Source organism: Sus scrofa, chromosome 4, assembly GCF_054392235.1.
Source record: "Sus scrofa isolate SSC_HxYL_T2T_F1_AM1 chromosome 4, Sscrofa_HxYL_maternal_Yorkshire_Landrace_v2.0, whole genome shotgun sequence".
Taxonomy (NCBI): domain Eukaryota; kingdom Metazoa; phylum Chordata; class Mammalia; order Artiodactyla; family Suidae; genus Sus; species Sus scrofa.
The window spans coordinates 757368-773407 of record NC_139386.1 but is presented as its reverse complement, the minus strand read 5'-3'; the positions used below and the strand labels follow the sequence as shown (position 1 = coordinate 773407).

General features: G+C 66.1%; 3 protein-coding genes across 17 annotated transcripts in view; 1 reads left to right on the top strand and 2 right to left on the bottom strand.

Moving 5' to 3' along the window:
* Positions 1-2428, bottom strand: part of PLEC (plectin) — a 57501-nt gene extending 55073 nt beyond the window's left edge. For 2 of the 6 annotated variants that reach the window (XM_021090372.2, XM_085021314.1), the window contains exons 1-2: positions 2356-2428; positions 922-1120 (exon numbers count right to left, since the gene is read on the bottom strand). In XM_021090372.2, the coding sequence (XP_020946031.2) occupies positions 922-1114 (193 nt within the window). In that variant the 5' untranslated portion in view covers positions 1115-1120; positions 2356-2428. Of the gene's footprint in view, positions 1-921; positions 1121-1751; positions 2049-2170; positions 2212-2355 lie in introns of those variants that run through there. The other 4 variants (XM_021090373.2, XM_085021313.1, XM_085021315.1 and 1 more) reach the window with 4 other exon arrangements.
* A 406-nt stretch (positions 2429-2834) lies between these two features.
* The window catches only part of PARP10 (poly(ADP-ribose) polymerase family member 10), a 39713-nt gene continuing 26507 nt past the window's right edge, over positions 2835-16040 (bottom strand). The window contains exons 1-11 of one of the 10 annotated variants that reach the window (XM_085021401.1): positions 10064-10144; positions 9417-9589; positions 9082-9336; positions 8773-9009; positions 8107-8690; positions 7770-7991; positions 7586-7649; positions 6732-7382; positions 6499-6632; positions 3509-3683; positions 2835-3436 (exon numbers count right to left, since the gene is read on the bottom strand). In XM_085021401.1, coding sequence (XP_084877527.1) covers positions 3099-3436; positions 3509-3683; positions 6499-6632; positions 6732-7382; positions 7586-7649; positions 7770-7991; positions 8107-8690; positions 8773-9009; positions 9082-9336; positions 9417-9582 — 2826 coding nt within the window. In that variant the 5' untranslated portion in view covers positions 9583-9589; positions 10064-10144 and the 3' untranslated portion in view covers positions 2835-3098. Of the gene's footprint in view, positions 3437-3508; positions 3684-6498; positions 7383-7585; positions 7650-7769; positions 7992-8106; positions 8691-8772; positions 9010-9081; positions 9337-9416; positions 9734-9985; positions 10019-10063; positions 10145-13223; positions 13386-16040 lie in introns of those variants that run through there. The other 9 variants (XM_085021402.1, XM_003125470.7, XM_085021408.1 and 6 more) reach the window with 9 other exon arrangements.
* GRINA (glutamate ionotropic receptor NMDA type subunit associated protein 1) lies at positions 12706-15991 on the top strand. The gene is made up of 7 exons (XM_021090537.2): positions 12706-12824; positions 13845-14202; positions 14286-14398; positions 14470-14670; positions 14818-14946; positions 15047-15190; positions 15275-15991. Exons 2-7 carry the CDS (start codon positions 13869-13871, stop codon positions 15422-15424), a joined length of 1071 nt encoding a protein of 356 aa, XP_020946196.1. The 5' UTR covers positions 12706-12824; positions 13845-13868; the 3' UTR covers positions 15425-15991.

Below are 16040 nucleotides of genomic sequence, written 5' to 3'. Positions count from 1 at the left end.
AGGAAGCACTTCCACGTGGGTGAAGAAGGACCTTGTTCTTCACCCGCCAGATGTGGGGGATGGCACACGCCAAGTACACACCCGGCCCGGGACGGTTTTCCTCCCCGCTGTCCTGCTTCCCCGCGTTCCCGGGAGCTGCTGCTTGAGCTTCCGCCCACAAAGCTGCTGGCTGCCCACAACAGCACCCTCGCGCAGCACCGGGCTTCCAGGCCTCCCACAGGCCTCAGGCCTCGCCCCCAGTCTCCGGCCGGGGCCAGCCTGCCCCCCCACCCCCCACCCCGGACGCCTCATCATTATTCTGTCCTGGCCGGGAATGTGGTCAGTACTCTGGAGGCTGATCTAGAGCCCCTCAGCCGGCTCCTCCCTTGGCAGCACAGCCTGCCTGATGGCCTCAAGTCCTAGGTCACCTACTTCCCAAAGGGAGGAGCCACTGTCCAGCTGCCAGCACTGCACTGCCGGGGGCCTGGCACTGCACCTTCCCCATCCTCCCCCAAGTAGGCCAGCTCCTAGAGGGCAAGGCCAGACTCTGGCTCAGGGAGGGGCTGGGGCCCTGGCCAACCGGGTCCCGTCCTGTTCCTACATGCGTCTACCCACCCCATGGGGGCAGCCAAGACCAGGGGCCCGTGAGGCGGCTCAGCCCCAAGAAAGGATCGGCATCACATCTGGGCCCTGGACCCTCGTCCGGGGGCCAATGATGGTGCCACTGCAGCAAGTTCAACCTCAGGCCTCCTGCAGCAGGCCGGTTGGGGCCAGCAGGTGGCGCTGTGCTGCCTGCCATCAAGCGGGACAGGAGAGGCCCCCTCCTATCCACAGATCACCCTCGGGCCAGATCATCCCCGGCCAGACACCTGCACGGAGCCCACAGCAGCACTCAGTCCACAAGCAGATGCTTGAGAGCTGGACAAAGCCCTCGGACCTTACCTGCAATGCGGATGACTGCCCGCTCAGCAGGGTCCAAGACGCTCCCGTTACCCCCAGGGCCGCCTCCGCTTCGGCGGCTCCGCTGTGTTTTCTCCAGGTTCCAGGGCAGTGTGTCCCCGGGGCTGGGCGAGCCGCTGCCGCCGTTGGAGCCATCCTCCACTGTGGCCCGAACCTCGTGGTCCTCGCCTGACATGGCCTTCTGGAGAGGGAGCAGGAGGTCACACCTTGGGGTACGGGGGGTAACTGCATACCAACCCACCACGTTCTTGACCGGGACCTTGACCCCGCCCCATCCACCCCAGCATCTGGACACGGACACCCACACTTGCGCCGTGTCCCATCTCGTCTGTGTACTGACGCCCCTCCCTCCCAAGCAGGACACTGACAACCCTCTCCCCCATCTCAACTGGCCTCACCCCTCCAGCCCCTTCCTCAGACGCCATCACAGGGACCTCTCCCCCAAGACACTGACCTCCCTCCCTCCAGGCTCTCACAAGGACACGGACGCCTGCTGCCCAACATTCACTGCTACTCCCTTCTCTTAGTCACCCAAACACCGACCCCTCCTCGCTGTCACCCAGGGGCCGGCTCATCCCATTAGGGGACACGGATCTCACCCGCCACCCCCTCCGTCCCAAACCTGGACCCTGTCTCCTCTAATCCTCGGGTCAGTAGGCAAACCAGGCCGCTGGCAACCCCCGGCTGCTGCCTCTCCCCTCCCCCGGCCTGCAGGGAAGAATCCAGACCCCACACCCCGGACACTCTGCCTCCAAGCTGTCTGAGCGCACAGGGCTGCCGGGCGCCGTACCCCAGCCCTAGCGCAGTCCCACCTTGGTCTCCGCAGTGAAGGCCTATAAATAGCTGGAGCCGCATCAGCGTGGGCCGCCCAGCTCTGCTGCGCCAGGGCTGGGAGGGAGCCCGGGCCGCCCCTCCAGCGGCCCACCCGGTGCAGCTCGCGCCCCCGCACCCCCCTGGGCTGCCAAAGCGCGCCCTCGTGCACGCGTGCACGCTCCTCGGCGCCCCGTCCCCCCCCCCCCGTCCCCACAAGCGCCGGCGTGCAGGAGGTGAATGGGGGCTCTGTCCCGGCGGCGGAGGGTGGTGTGGGGGCACAATGTGGGCTCTGTGCCTCCGCCCTCAAGCTAAGGGCTGGGGACGAGAAGGCGGACGCCCCCCGCCCCGCCTCCCACCGGCGCCTCGGCAGGCAGCCTCTGCTCCGGGCCCCCGCGCGGGGTCCGGCTGTCAGCCGCACCTCCCCAGCAGCCCTTCCTGCCCACACCCCGGGCACCGCCCGTCCAGTTCCGCAGTCTCCGCGCGGAGGCGGCGTCCTCCCGAGGGAGGATGGGCCGCGAGGCAGCCTCCGGTTCCGGGATGCCCGCGGCGGGAGAGCCCCCAGCCCACACGCAGCGCGCCTCTCCGCCCGGGCCCCGGTCTTACGTGCCGGGTCCGGTGGCTCAGCTCCGCGGGCTCGGCCGGTGCCTCCTGACTGCGGGTGCCGGGCTGGCTGCGCAGGCTGCGCGGGCGGGGCGAGCCCGGAGCCCCGCCCAGGCCCCAAACCGAGCGCCGCCCGTGCGGTCGCGGCGCCCGAGTGCGCGCGGGGCCCGCGGCTCCCCCAGGCAGCGGGGCTGGAGCGGGCCCGGAGCGCGAAGGCAGCGCCCCCGCCGCGCGCACCCCTGCGGCCGCTCTCGGCCCACTCCCGGGGCGCCGAGGGCGGCCGGTCGGCAAGGAGACGGTGTCGGGGCGCGTGCGTGACACCAGGCGACGTGGGGTCGCTCGAGTGCGCGCCGAGTCCGGCCTGGCCCGCTGCCCAGGGCCGCCCCGAAGTAGCGGCGGCCTCGGTCCCCCGACCCTGGCCCCGCCGAGGTTGCCCCCCACCCCCAAGCAGAGGTCGGACCCGAGCTCCAGCAGGCTCCCCGCCGGGTTTCACGGACACGTTTATTCAAAGGACACAGTCGCGCCCGAGACGGGAGGCGGCGGGCCGGCCCACCTGGTGCTCTGCTGACCCCTGGTGGTTGGGCCGCCCCGGCGGGGACACGGCCCAGCTCTGCCCATCCCGCCGCCCTTACCGGCAGCACGACAGGGGGGCAGGGGGGCCCCCAGGGGCGGCTCCGGCAGCGGAGGGGGCTGCAGGGCCGGGCGGAGCCGGGAGAAGGAGGACAGAGGCGGGGCCGAGGGGGCCCCTAGGCTCGGGTCGAGTCGCCCGGGAGCCCTGCGGGGGGAGGCCCGGCGGTGTGCCTGCAAGTGATGAGGTGGGTGGGCAGCGCCTGGGTGTCGTGAAAGATGACGAAGATGCTGGGCTGGCGGAGGCTGTCCACCGCGCTGTCGTAGCGCAGGGGCACGTGGCCCGGGGCCCGCAGAGGGGGGGCCCGCAGCCCGCGGCAGCCCTGCGCGTAGTCGCCGGTCAGCACCCGCGCGACAAACACCGCCTTGTGGCCCTCGGCGTCGGGGGGCGAGTAGCGGTCCTGCACCGACAGGGAGGCGCGCTTGGCGAAGTACACGCCCTGCCCGTAGAGCGTACCTGCGGCGGGACGGGAGGGGTCAGGGGCTCCCGCCCGGCAGAGCCCACGCCCCGCGGGGTCCCTGGCCTCACCGTTGCGGCCGCAGAAGCTGCGATTGAAGCCGTGCGCGCAGATGTCTGGGACAGTGGCCCCCGCGGTGCCGTGGTACAGGACCTGCTCCGCCGGGCGCCGCTCGCAGCACTGCTCCAGGCGATCCCGATGCAGCTCGTACTGCCGCTGCAGCAGCGGGTGCAACACACGCTCCACCTGGGGGGCGGCCACGGTCAGAGCCACGCTCGTGGGGCCCTCCACGCCTCGGGAAATCGGGAGGCGTTCCGGGCCTGGGGAGACCTGCGGGCGCGGCAGACGCTGGGCCGAGGTCAGCCACCTCCACGGGGCCCCACGGGGCACTAGAGGGCGTCCAGGGAGGCCTGTGGGTGGGCGCCCCAGCCGCTCATCGGCACCCCGCACCTACAACCGGGCCTCTGCGGGAAAAGCAGAGCCCCGTGCCTGCAGCGCAGGATTGCACCCCCAGTGCCCCAGAGATGCCCTGGACCTCAGAGATGGGAGACCCGGCGGCCAACCCAACAGGCAGCCGGAGGGGAGCCAACTTGAGGACCAGGAACTAGATTCTAAAGAAATTCTAACTAGTCACTTGCGGGGGCAGGGGGGGGATGCAAAAGAAGCAAGACTGCCTGCTGTGAAACAGAAGCGGTCTGAGCCTTCCTGCATCAAGAACTGATGGCTGAGCTGCATCCAGTGGGTGATGACGATGAAGACGAGCTCAGGAAGGGACTCAGAGAAAAGAGCCGGCTTCCAAAGAAAGACTTTGACAGAAAAGGTGAAGTCTTTCAAAGATCTGAAGGAAACCTGTAGGGAGCTCCAGAAGCTGACGAGTGATGGGCGCAGTGCGAGGCAATGCAGGGGGAAAGGACCTTGCCACCAAACGCCAGGAAGGACGGTGGGGAGAGGCACCCCCGGACCTGCCCGCTGGGAAATTCACCTTCAAAGCGAAAGAAAACTCCACAGGGGTCCACCCCTCCCAGTCAACGTACCCGTGTGGGAAACACCCTCGCATTCTCCTCCCTGCTCCTCACCACCGATGCTGGAGGCTAAGACATCCCAGAAGGACTTTCCTTCCTTCCTCCCTCCCCTCCCTTCCTCCCTTCCTTTCTTTTTAGGGCCACATTTGCAATATACGGAGGTTCCCAGGCTAGGGGTTGAATCAGAGCTACAGCTGCCAGCCTACACCACAGGCACAGCAACATGGGGATCCAAGCCGCATCTGCGAGCTACACCACAGCTCTCGGCAACACCGGATCCTTAACCCACTGAACGAGGCCAGGAATCGAACCCACAACCTCATGGGTCCTAGTCAGATTCGTTTCTGCTGCACCACGACGGGAACTCCCAACACATAGCGTCTTTTGTTTTAAAAATACACCAATATCAAATCACAGTTGCAAATTATGTCTAATCGTAAAAGGCAAAATAAACGTCAAAGTCCGAGGTGTTTACTACACACTCAAGGAGAGACTACGAAACAGAAAAGGAACCTGTGCAAGAGGGTGACAGGGTCGCCAAGAGCAACCACACAGAAAAATGAAGAAAGCCAACAAACAAAATTAGGAGCCATTAGTCCTAGACTCCTAGAATATTCTCTTTCATGCAACATGGTTTTAATAACTAGGATTTCATTTCCCTTTCCTCTCCTAGGGTCCAAAGGTAAATATTTTTTCATTATCGTTATATATCCACCAACCGATGGCCCGAGCATGCAGCCTCATGACAGGCACCGAACAGAAGATGTTTGCGTCAACCTCGTCAACATAAAAATAAGGTCACTGACAAAGTGTGAGATGGAAGAGGGAGGAGGAGGCGAAGGGCGGAGGGAAGCCCATTCGCCTCCTCTTCTGAGCGGGGAGGCAAGAAACAGTCTCTAAAACTGTCCAGTGGAAAAAGACTCAGGCGCACCATGTAAAGTCACAAAGGTCCTGCTAGAGAATCAAGAGCAGATGCCAACAGACCCCAAGAGGAGTCCAGGGCATGAGTGCAGCCCGCCCTCCTCTCCAAGGGGCAGAAGCGCCCGCTGCTGAGGCCAGAAATGGAGGGACAGGCCTCCACCCAGAGGTGCAGTGGTCGCCTCCCGGAGAGCGGCGGTGGTGCTGCTGCTGCTGCTGCTGGGTGCGGCCTGGTGTGGGAAGAGCCTGGGGGTCTGCATTTCTCCGGGCCCAACCCCCCCAGTTTTGTGCATCAGGTCAAGAGGGCCGCCCAGCTCTCAGCCGCCAGGACGCGTCCTCGGCCAGGCACTCAGCTCCACGGCTCTCTCACAGCTTCTTCGCTTCGGGAGCCAGCGCCTTCTCAGACGCGGCCCTTCCTCTCCCCGGTGACCCTTGCCTCCGGGCACCGCCCTCACACTTGCTCCTGGGCAGACCAGGCGGCAAGGCTCCTCCCCAGTGCCTCCTTCTGGCCAGGCAGACACTCTAGACCGGGCTGCCTCCAGCATCCCCTGTTGCCTTGCCAGCCTCGCCTCCTCAGCCTCTTCTCCCTTCCTGCCTGGACAGCCAGGGCTCCTGGGGCTCCCAGAGTTTCATTATACCCCCACCGCCAGTTGTTCGCACCCTTTTCTGAAACACACGTGTGCTCGGAGTTGCCACATCTCGAAGGTGAAAGCGTAGGAGGAGGCTGCCCCGCTGGGGCAAGCCTTCTTGCAGCTGGAGCAGCCCTGGGTCCGATGCGCGGACTGCGTAATCCTCACAGTAGCCCCTAGATGGCATCACCACCCCGTGCTCCAGAGGCGGAAACTGGCTCTAACTGGCACAGTGGGACCTGTGCGGGGACTGCATCCTCCCCAGCCTCTGCAGCCCTCTGCCTCCCCGTCCCAGAATTGTGAACACCCTTCAGGCAGGGAACGGGGCTGGGGAGTCCCAGGGTCCCCTGCCCCCCTCCGTTTCCAGCCTACAGGGCAACTTCTGGCCGCTGACCCTGACACGGGCAGGGTGACGGCCCACGCGCTCTACAAGGCAAAATGGTGCCAGGAGCCCAGGAGGCCAGAGGCCGGCAAGACGGAGCGTGGACTCACCCGGACAACAAGGATCTTGCCGTGGGCCGCGTCCAGGGTGTCGTAGAAAGCCTGCACCACCGTCTGGAACTCCCTGCTGCTCTCGGCCAGTCGCTCCAGGCTGCCCAAGGGCTCCCTGGGCCTCTGCGGTGGCCCTGACACACAGGGCGAAAGGGAGTGCAGGCCATGCCGGGGGCTCCCGTCCCTGGTAGCTGGCCTACCCCACCCTTCTCCAGTCTGGGCTGCAGACTCACAAGTGGGGCCCAGAGTTGCCAAGAGAAAGGCCAGACTCTGATCCCGGGGGCCAGCCAGCAGCGCTGCTAAGTGGCGGGCAGCTCGTGTGGGTTGGGCCCCAAAGCCACGGAAGACAGTGTGGTCGCCACGAAGGGCAACACTCACGCCGTGGCACCGCCCCAGGCGGGCGCACAGCTCTGCGGGCAGCATGCAGCCCTGGGGCGCCACCGTCTCCTCCCGGAGGTGCACCTCCAACGCAGCCTCCAGTGCCCGGTCCAGCTCGTCCAGATCCTGCTCAAAGGCCACATGCACCACCAGCTGGGCGCAGCCGCCAGGCCCCTGGCCCTCGTGCTCTCCTTCCTCTAACCAGGGTGGTTCCAGCAGAGAGAGGGCCAGGGCTCGCTGGAGGGCCACAGCCTCCTCTCGCTCAGCCACCTGGTCTTGTGGCTCCAGAGACTGGTAAAGAGCCAGCTGCAGGGCGGCCTCCTCCTCCAGCGGCCCAGGCACCCCCGTGCCTGGGGCCACTGGCCCCTCGCCAGCCCTGGGAGTCACAGCCTCCTCCTCTTCCTCTTCCTCTGGCCGCCCCTCAGGCTCCTCCTCCCCCAGCACCAGCGGCAGCCTCTCTTCCCCCTCCAGGCCCTCCAGGGTGGCCAGCAGCTCTTGGACCTCCTCTGTGGGCGGGGAGATGCACTGGGTCAGGAGTCGGGCCCAGCCAGGATGGAGCTGGGGGACAGGAGGAGTCAGGGGGCCAGTGGAAGATGGAGGAAGGGGTTAGAGGGCATCTGGTCACCAGGCAGGTGGGAGTGGAGGGCAGCATGGAGGGTGAGGTCAAGAAAGGACCACAGGAGGTGCTGGGGGTCCCCAGGAGCCCTACCGAGGCTGACATTCTCCTGGTCACGTCCCGCGTCATCTGGAGGCCCCAGGGCGCGGGGGTCCACCTGATGGGGGAGAATGTCAGCGCCCGCCAGGCACACCCCTCCCGGGCCTCCCAGGGAGGGCGAAGGGGGCACCGGGGCTGAGGTGTGAGGAAGGGGAGGCGGGATGGGCTGCAACTCTACCTCCTCAGGGTCCGTGTGGAGGGCGGCCCTGGCCAGATGCTCTGTCCCAAAGACACACTGAAACTGAGCCTCCAACCCACGGAGGAGGTGCTGCCCCTCTGGGCTCAGCAGGAACCCGGCACTGCCTGGGTGCTTCAGGCTCAGCACATGACAGCTGATGCTGCCAAGCAGACTTTGCAGAAACTCCTCGGCCGCCCGGCACGGGCCCGGGGCTCCGCAGAGCTGCAGGATCACAGGGAGGGGCTGTGCGCAGGTTTAGGGCAGAGGAAAGGAACCCAGAGCCCCTAGTGGGAGGGGTCAGAGGGCAAACGGTGAGGAATCCTCAGGAGTCACTCACTCGAAATCCAGTCGTATCTGATCCCTCGAGTGGGAAGAGGGCGACGTCTCCCAGGCCAGCAAGAAGGTCCTCATGATAGAGCTGTAGGAAGCGCATTGCTCCCGGCTCCATCGGCAGCACCGTGTCCATCGGGCCCTCCTGCCCCGGTGACCCCACAGGCCCCAGGCTCACCGACTCCACCTGCTCCGGAGAGCCCATGGTGTTCTCCACTGGGCCTGGAGAGCCCCCAGGCCCCGGGCCTACCAGCCCCGCCTGCTCTGAAGACTCCATAGGCCCCGAGCTGATGGGCCCGGCCGGTCCCAGTGAGGACCTGCGCCAGGGAGAACCTGTCCTCACAGAAGCTCCTGACGGCCCTGGTGCCTCCTCCGAGCCCAATGTCACAGGCCCTGCACAACTCTGGGCCCTCGTGGGCCTTCCAGCCTCCGGGAGAGCATGCTCGGGGGCCCCGGGGCCCAACGCAGCCAGGTGGCTCCCTCCACGGGTGTCCTCAGCAAGCTCCTCCGGCTCCAGCACTTCATAGTGGGGGACAAGGCTCAGCTCTGAGCCCTGTAGCCGGTGGTCCCGCTGCAGCACCCGTTCAGCCGCTTGGAGGAAGGGAAAGGACAGAAGGAGTCAGGGCTCCAAGGCACAGGGAGGGGTGGGCCCGGTCCACCCAGCCCCACTCACCCTGCCACTGCTGGAAGGAGGCGACGGTGCCCAGGGTCCCCGGCAGCCTGCGCAAGCCTTCCAGGGGCCCCCCACCACTGCGGCGCTCGTTCTCCAGGTACAGCTCCAACAGCAGCGGGTCCGCAGCGGGGCTGCCCCCCACTACACGCACCGCTCGGGCCTGGGGCACCCAGGCCAGGGATACCTCCGCCCCCTCCAGGCCCACGGCCCGCGCCCGCTCCGCCAGCACGCGGAACTCTGTGGGGAGGGTGTAAGTCAGCTCAGAGCCTCTCCCCTAACAGGCACCTCTGCCCCCATCCCGCCTCTCACCTGCCTCAGAAAGGGGCTTGGGCAGCTGGACCAGGGCCCGGTCTGGTCGGGGACTGGCCAGGGCACGGCAGGGCTGCTCAGGGTGACCTGTGGCACGAAGCAAGGCTTGGACGTGCTGCTCCAGGCGCTGGGGTGCGAGGCCGGGAGGCAGTGCCTGGAGGAGCAGGCGCGCAGGGGCGCGGGGCGGGGCGGGCCGCAGGCTCAGCCGGGCACCGCACAGAGTGTGCTCCTCCTGGGCCAGGACCCTCGCTGCATCTGCGGCCAGGGCAAAGGGGGCTGTCAGGCCGGAAGGCCGGCCGGGGAGCCCGCCTGCCCCTTTCCGTCCATGCCCTCACCTGCAGGCTCCCGAAAGCTGAGTATGCCCCCAGGGCCAAGTCTCTGCCAGCTCAACACAGGTCCACCCCCAGAGCTCCTGCGGTTCTCAAAGTAGAGCATGAGCAGCTCCTCGGGGACATCGGGGGTCAGCCCGCTGACTTCCACCACTGTCCCCACCTCCCCCATCGCAACCCTGGGGCCAGAAGAGAGGGTAGGGTGGCAGCCCCGCAGTCCGGCTGCTCCCCCCCAGCCCCCTCCCCCTTGGCAGTGTCCCCTGGCCCGCCCAGCCCGTGCCTTCAGCCCAGACCCCTCCTCCCCAGCCCTGAAGCAGAAGGCCAGGGACGCAAAAGCAAAAGTGAAACTGTTGCAGGAAGAGAGGGAGGGAGGGGCCTGCAGTGCTGGGGCTGAGAGGCTGCCTCTCAGGCCCTGCCTGCTGAATGTTCCAGCCCCACCCCCCAGGTCCTCAGCCCAGCCCACGAGCCCCATCTGCCCCACCCCAGCCTGGTGCCGCCAGGGTGGGGGAAGTGGCTCCTGGAGGTCCTCCACTCCCCACGGGCCCTTCCCTGTCAACCTCAAAACGGCCAATCACCCTCCCTACTGGGCCCGGCTGGGGACTTGGGTCAAGGACCTCAAGCCTCTGCGTGGCCCTCCTCCACCGCCTGAGCACCTTGGGTCCCCAGGCCAGGCCCCGGCTGAGGCCGGCTTTGGACTCTTCCGGCAGCCTTCGCGACTGCATCGCTCACGCTTAAACAACTAGCAGGTGGCCACACCTCCAACTTGTGGGTGCTGAGGGTGAGCAGCTTCCGCTCTTGACCTACAGGAGCTTCTGCCCCAGTGCCTTCCTGCTGCTCCCCGCACTCCCCTCCTGTGGCTCTCTCCAGTCCGTGCACCTGCCCAGCCTTCCCAGCCGATGTTGTCATCACCACCACACCACCAAGGCTAACCCCAGAAGGAGCAGGCACACTGCTGGGCCGACATGCCTGGCTGCAGCAAATCCTATCACAGGAGTTCTCGTTGTGGCTCAGAGTGCTAAGGACCCCCGTGTCTCAGCGAAGATTCGGGTTCAATCCCTGGCCTCGCTCAGGGCACTAAGGATCTGGCGTCGTCATAAGCTATGGCATAGGCTACAGGTGTGGCTTGGACCTGGTATTGCCATGGCTGTGGCGTAGGCCTCGGCTGCAGCTCTGGTTCGACCCCTAGCCTGGGAACTTCCGTATGCCACGGGTGTGACCCTAAAAGGAAAAAATCCTCATCGCAGAAGAGAAGGAGGCAGGGATAGGACCCACGGCAGCGCGGAGCCGCACACACAGGCTGCGCCTTTAGAACCCACGCGCCCCTTGTCATTGAACCTGCCCATTGCCTGGATCCATTTGCTTCCAGCCTCTCAAAGAGTCGCGCCTACCACTGCTCCCCATCTCCCCCACTGACCCCTCAGCCACTAAAAGCCAGCCTCCACCCCAGCTACTTCTCCAAGGGATTGAGCACCTGTCCAGCCTATAGCCTGAGCTGTCCGGCCGACACTTCGGTTGTCCCTACCGTAGTCTGAGCCGCCGTCATCTCTCGTCGGGATCACTATGCTAACCTCTTAACTGACCTCTCTCTGCCACTCCTGCCCACACCCTCTGCCCACTGTCATTCTCCACAGAGGGCAAAGTGAACCTTGTGAAGTGGCACCAAGGGCTGCGACAACTCAGACCATGGTAAAGCCAGAGTCCTTTGGCGGACCCGCCAGGCTGGACTGACCGGGCCCTGGTCTCTGGTCTGGCCGCGTGCCCTCAGCTCTGTCGGCCAGTGCAGCAGACCCTCCCACCTCGGGACCCTTGCACTGGCCCTTCCCTCTTCTTGCATCAGCCTTTCCTATGGGGCCACCGGGACACCCCTCCCCCTGACTCACCTTACCAGGCTCTTAGTGGCAGATTTAACCTGAACCTAAAAGTCTTCAAGGACCTGGGACTTGCATGAGCCCTGACTTCATATTTGTTTTTGTTTGTTTGTTGTCTTTTTAGGGCCACACCCACAGCATATGGAGGTTCCCAGGCTAGGGGTCGAATCGGAGCTGCAGCTGCCAGCCTACACCACAGCCACAGCAATCGAGGTCCAAGCCGTGTCTGTGACCTACACCACAGCTCACGGCAACGCCGGATCCTTAACCCACTGAGCAAGGCCAGGGATCGAACCTGCATCCTCATGGATGCTAGTTGGGTTCGTTAACCACTGAGTCACTACGAGAACTCCCCATGTTTGTCAGTTTTAATTATTTTTCTTAAAGAAATCCCCTCAAATTGTATGAAATTCCAGTTCTACAAAACCCGAGGTCATCACTACAGGCTCTATATTTCTCGTCTCATAGGATTCGCTGCCTTCTCTTATGCTGTGCAATCCACTTGTTACACAAATCTGTCCTGTGTGCTGGAGCAGCTCTCATCATGACCACGCTGTTAAGTGTTCGGGGATCATTATGAGTCAGTTGTTAAAACAGGCGGTCGCTTGAAATCAGCCAGGATGGGGTATTTATGCCAAGGACAAGTGCGAGAAAGTACAGATCGGGGCTTCCCCTCTTGTTCAGGGGTCAGTTCAACGTTGAACCAGCACACCACCCACACAGGACAGAGCCTTTTCCCAACTACTGCTGGGCCCGGGAGCCAGGAAAGTGCAGTAAGATGCCAGGCCCCAGGTGGAGAGGCCCTCCCGAAGGGGCTCCAGGAGACAGCCCTGCAGAGGATGACCCTGGCTGTGGCGGTCAGCACGTCCTCAGGACCGCTGAAGTCCAGGGAAGTTAACTTGGCCTCCAGTCCTGGGGCATCGCTATGCCTCAGCCCCCTTGGCAGTGGAACAGGGCTAAGAATGCCACCCTTACAGCTCGGGGATTCGCGATGAGGACAAATGAGGATAAACGGTCTAGGAGGGACCTGGACTAGTTTGATAAGGAGCAATTAAGCAATTAGGCCTCTCGATATGAGACAGACCTAGATGAAAGGAGAAGTGGGGTTTTTAAGGCCAAGGAGGGCTTGTCCCACTCAGCAAACTCCAGATTTAGGAATACATTTCTCAACCCCCTGAACCAAACTGGCAAGGCTAGGTCTCAGCCTCAGAAGTCTACAGCCGTCACCGCCGGCGCCGCTGCGTCCTCCGCGGGCAATGCGGGGAGCCGGGCAAGAAGCCAGCAGGGCGGCAGCATCAGCTACAGTGCGTCGGGGAGAAACCCCGCATTCCCAGAGCCCCGCCCCCCGGCCCCGCCCCCGCGCCGCCGGCCCCGCCCAGGCCCCGCCCCGTCACAAGGCCCCGCTGCGTCTCCCCCGCCGCAGGCGCAAGCCTAGCCAAGCCGGCCGCGGAGCAGGTGCGGGCGCGGGTGCGAGCACAGCGGCCATTGACCGCGCGGCCGCGCAGCGGACCCTGTGCGCACCGTCTTGAGAGGCGCCCCGCGAACGGTGAGTCCCCGGCCCAAGCCCAGCAGCCTGTCCACTCGCTCAGCCGGCCGGCCCCTGCCGCCCCCGCGCGGGACTTGCGCAGCGGAGAGGCCTCGCGGCGGGTCATTCGGTTGGTCCGGCCGGGCCCGCGGCCCCTGCGGGTCGGGGGACGGCGGCGGGGGCGGGCAGCCGGAGGGCCCCGAGGAGGGCGGGGGCGGCGCGCTGCGGCGACACCGGGGCCCGCGGCCCGAGCGCCCCCGCAACGGGCAGGAGGGCCCACCCCGCTCTCGGTGCGGGTTCCGCGGCCGCCGCCGCCGCCGCCACCACCAGCCTCGCCCCCACGTCTGCTTTGTTCCCCCGCACGCCCTCTGGTCGCTTCCATCCCCCACACACCCCCGCAGCCCGCTGTTCCTGGCGCACCCCACTGGCAGCCACCCCGGCAGCCGATCCAGGCCTGCTGCCCCCATCCCGGGAGCGAGGGACAGCCGGGCCCTGCTCTCCAAGAGGGGTCAGGGTTCTAGCTGCTCACAGATGGCTCGGGGATTTCCTGGGATAGAAATAGCCGCCGGCTCTGGCCCCTTAAAGCTGCTTAAGGGGCGGGATGTGAAGGGGAGGGTCCGGGCACACCCCCGCCCCTCTCCGACCGCGCCCCCAGCCCGACCTGGGCCGAGCGCTGACCCAGAAGAGGCCGGCAGTGGTGACGAGGCCCCGCCAGTTGTTTGTGAGAAACCACGGGAGCCAGAAATCCAGAAATCCGGGGCTGACAGTCATCCGCTCGCGCATTCCCTCCTCCACCTTTGGGGTCAGCCTGCCGCGGCCCTCCTGAAGCCCCAGGCCCAGCCGCCGGCTCCCACCCGCCTTTCCCAGCCCCTCTGCTCGGGCCTCCCTACCGCCTCCCTACCGCCCTGGGGCAAAGGTCACGAGTCCCCCTCCTTTCGGCCGGGTTCCAGGCAGCAGGTGGGGTGGGTGGCCCTGGGGGGTTCCTGTCACGGCAGGGCTAACTGTTCTCTCTCTCTCTCTCTCTCCCTCTCTCGCTTCTAGGGGGAGACAGCAGAGCCGCAGGCCATGTCCCATGAAAAGAGTTTCCTGGTGTCTGCGGACAGCTACCCTCCCCCCAACCCGGGCTATCCTGGGGGGCCCCAGCCCTCCATGCCTCCCTACCCAGGGGCCCCTTACCCACAGCCCACATTCCAGCCTTCCCCCTATGGCCAGCCAGGATATCCGCAGGGCCCCAGCCCCTACCCCCAAGGCGGCTACCCCCAAGGGGGCTACCCCCAAGGGGGCTACCCCCAGGTCCCCTACCCCCAAGGGGGCTACCCTCAGGGGCCATATCCGCAGAGCCCCTTTCCCCCCAACCCCTATGGACAACCACAAGTCTTCCCGGTACAGGACCCTGGCTGTGAGTAGGGGACAGGGGCGGGGCGCGGGCAGGGGCTCCAGGCAGCAGGGCAGGGCGCTGACCCAGCCGGTCCTGCTCCTCAGCACCCGAGCATGGGAACTATCACGAGGAGGGGCCCCCGTCCTACTACGACAACCAGGACTTCCCTGCCACCAACTGGGATGACAAGAGCATCCGCCAGGCCTTCATCCGGAAGGTGGGCTGCGGCGGCCGGGGGGCGCGTGGGCGGCAGTGCCGGCCAGGGCTCTGAGCCGCCACCCTCCCCAGGTGTTCCTGGTGCTGACGCTGCAGCTGTCTGTGACTCTGTCCACCGTGGCCGTGTTCACCTTCGTCGGGGAGGTGAAGGGCTTCGTCCGGAAGAACGTGTGGACCTACTACGTCTCCTACGCCGTCTTCTTCATCTCCCTCATCGTCCTCAGCTGCTGCGGGGACTTCCGGCGAAAGCACCCCTGGAACCTCGTGGCGCTGGTAACCCCCAAGCCCTGAGCCCCTGGCCCCCAGGGCCTGGCCTCTGCACGCCCCACTCCCTGGAGCCACGGGGCGGGGGGCGGCCGAGCAGCCGCGGCTCCGTCTCCCAGTGGCGAGGAGGGGCCTCACAGCGCCGTCTCCCCGCAGTCCATCCTGACCGTCAGCCTGTCCTACATGGTGGGCATGATCGCCAGCTTCTACAACACCGAGGCGGTCATCATGGCCGTCGGCATCACCACGACCGTCTGCTTCACGGTGGTCATCTTCTCCCTGCAGGTGAGGGGCCCCCCGGCGCAGGGCTTGGCCAGCCCCGGCGGCCCAGGGGCCTGCGGGGGGCGCGGCGCCCAGGGCCCCCTGACCCTCGCTGTGCCCGCAGACGCGCTATGACTTCACCTCCTGCATGGGCGTGCTGCTGGTCAGCATGGTGGTGCTGCTCGTCTTCACCCTTCTCTGCATCTTCATCCGGAACCGCATCCTGGAGATCGTGTACGCCTCGCTCGGCGCTCTGCTCTTCACCTGCGTGAGTGACGGGCCGGGCGGGCCGGGCGGGCCGGGGGCTGGGTGGGCGGGCTGGTCCCTCCGCGTGACCGCGCTGTCGCCCCAGTTCCTGGCAGTGGACACGCAGCTGCTGCTGGGGAACAAGCAGCTGTCCCTGAGCCCGGAGGAGCACGTGTTTGCCGCGCTCAACCTCTACACCGACATCATCAACATCTTCCTGTACGTCCTCACCATCATCGGCCGCGCCAAGGAGTAGCCGGGCGCCCGGCTCGCGCGGGGCTCCGCTCAGGTGGCCTGGCTGGCCCGGACCCTGGCCTTGGTGTGGCAGTTCCTCTGGACCTCCCCCTCTCGCCCCCGAGCGCGGCCCGGGACAGAGGGAGCCCCCCCCACCCTCCCGTGCGTATACCGCAGCCACGTCTGCCCGGACCCGCCACGGCCAGCATGGCCCCTCCTAGCCTCCCACCCTGCCGAGGGCCGCGGAGCTGGGTGTCCGTGCCGCCTCCTGCCCTGCCCACTCACTGTTGCATGAGCCCCGACCGCTAGCCCGCCCCGGGGTCTGGCGGCAACCCCAGGTCCCAGGGGAGAGGGACTGAGCCCAGAGGTGAGGGTGCACGTCTCCCCTCTGTCCCAGCTCCCTGCCTGGCCTAGAGCAGCCCTTCCCCTCCCTGCCCCCACGCTGGAGCGCTGCCCTCCGGGGGCTTGGGGCGGGGGGCGTCCTCCAGGGCAGAGGGAGGGGCGGTTTCAGCAGAGGAGGACGCCTTCCTCTCACGTGCTGTCTTTCAATTCCAATAAATGGGACCTTCCGCGCTCTGTCTTCCCTCCATCCCTCTCTTGTCGCTGCCACTTCGTCCCGGGGCACAGGTCTCGGTGTT

What these genes read in the sequence shown, in the direction of transcription:
- GRINA (XM_021090537.2), top strand. Translation starts at nt 13,869, where the DNA reads ATGTCCCATGAAAAGAGTTTCCTGGTGTCTGCGGACAGCTACCCTCCC. An exon ending in GCCAGGCCTTCATCCGGAAG is followed by an intron (nt 14,399 to 14,469) that starts GTGGGCTGCGGC and finishes CACCCTCCCCAG; the next exon opens with GTGTTCCTGGTGCTGACGCT. An exon ending in TGGTCATCTTCTCCCTGCAG is followed by an intron (nt 14,947 to 15,046) that starts GTGAGGGGCCCC and finishes CTGTGCCCGCAG; the next exon opens with ACGCGCTATGACTTCACCTC.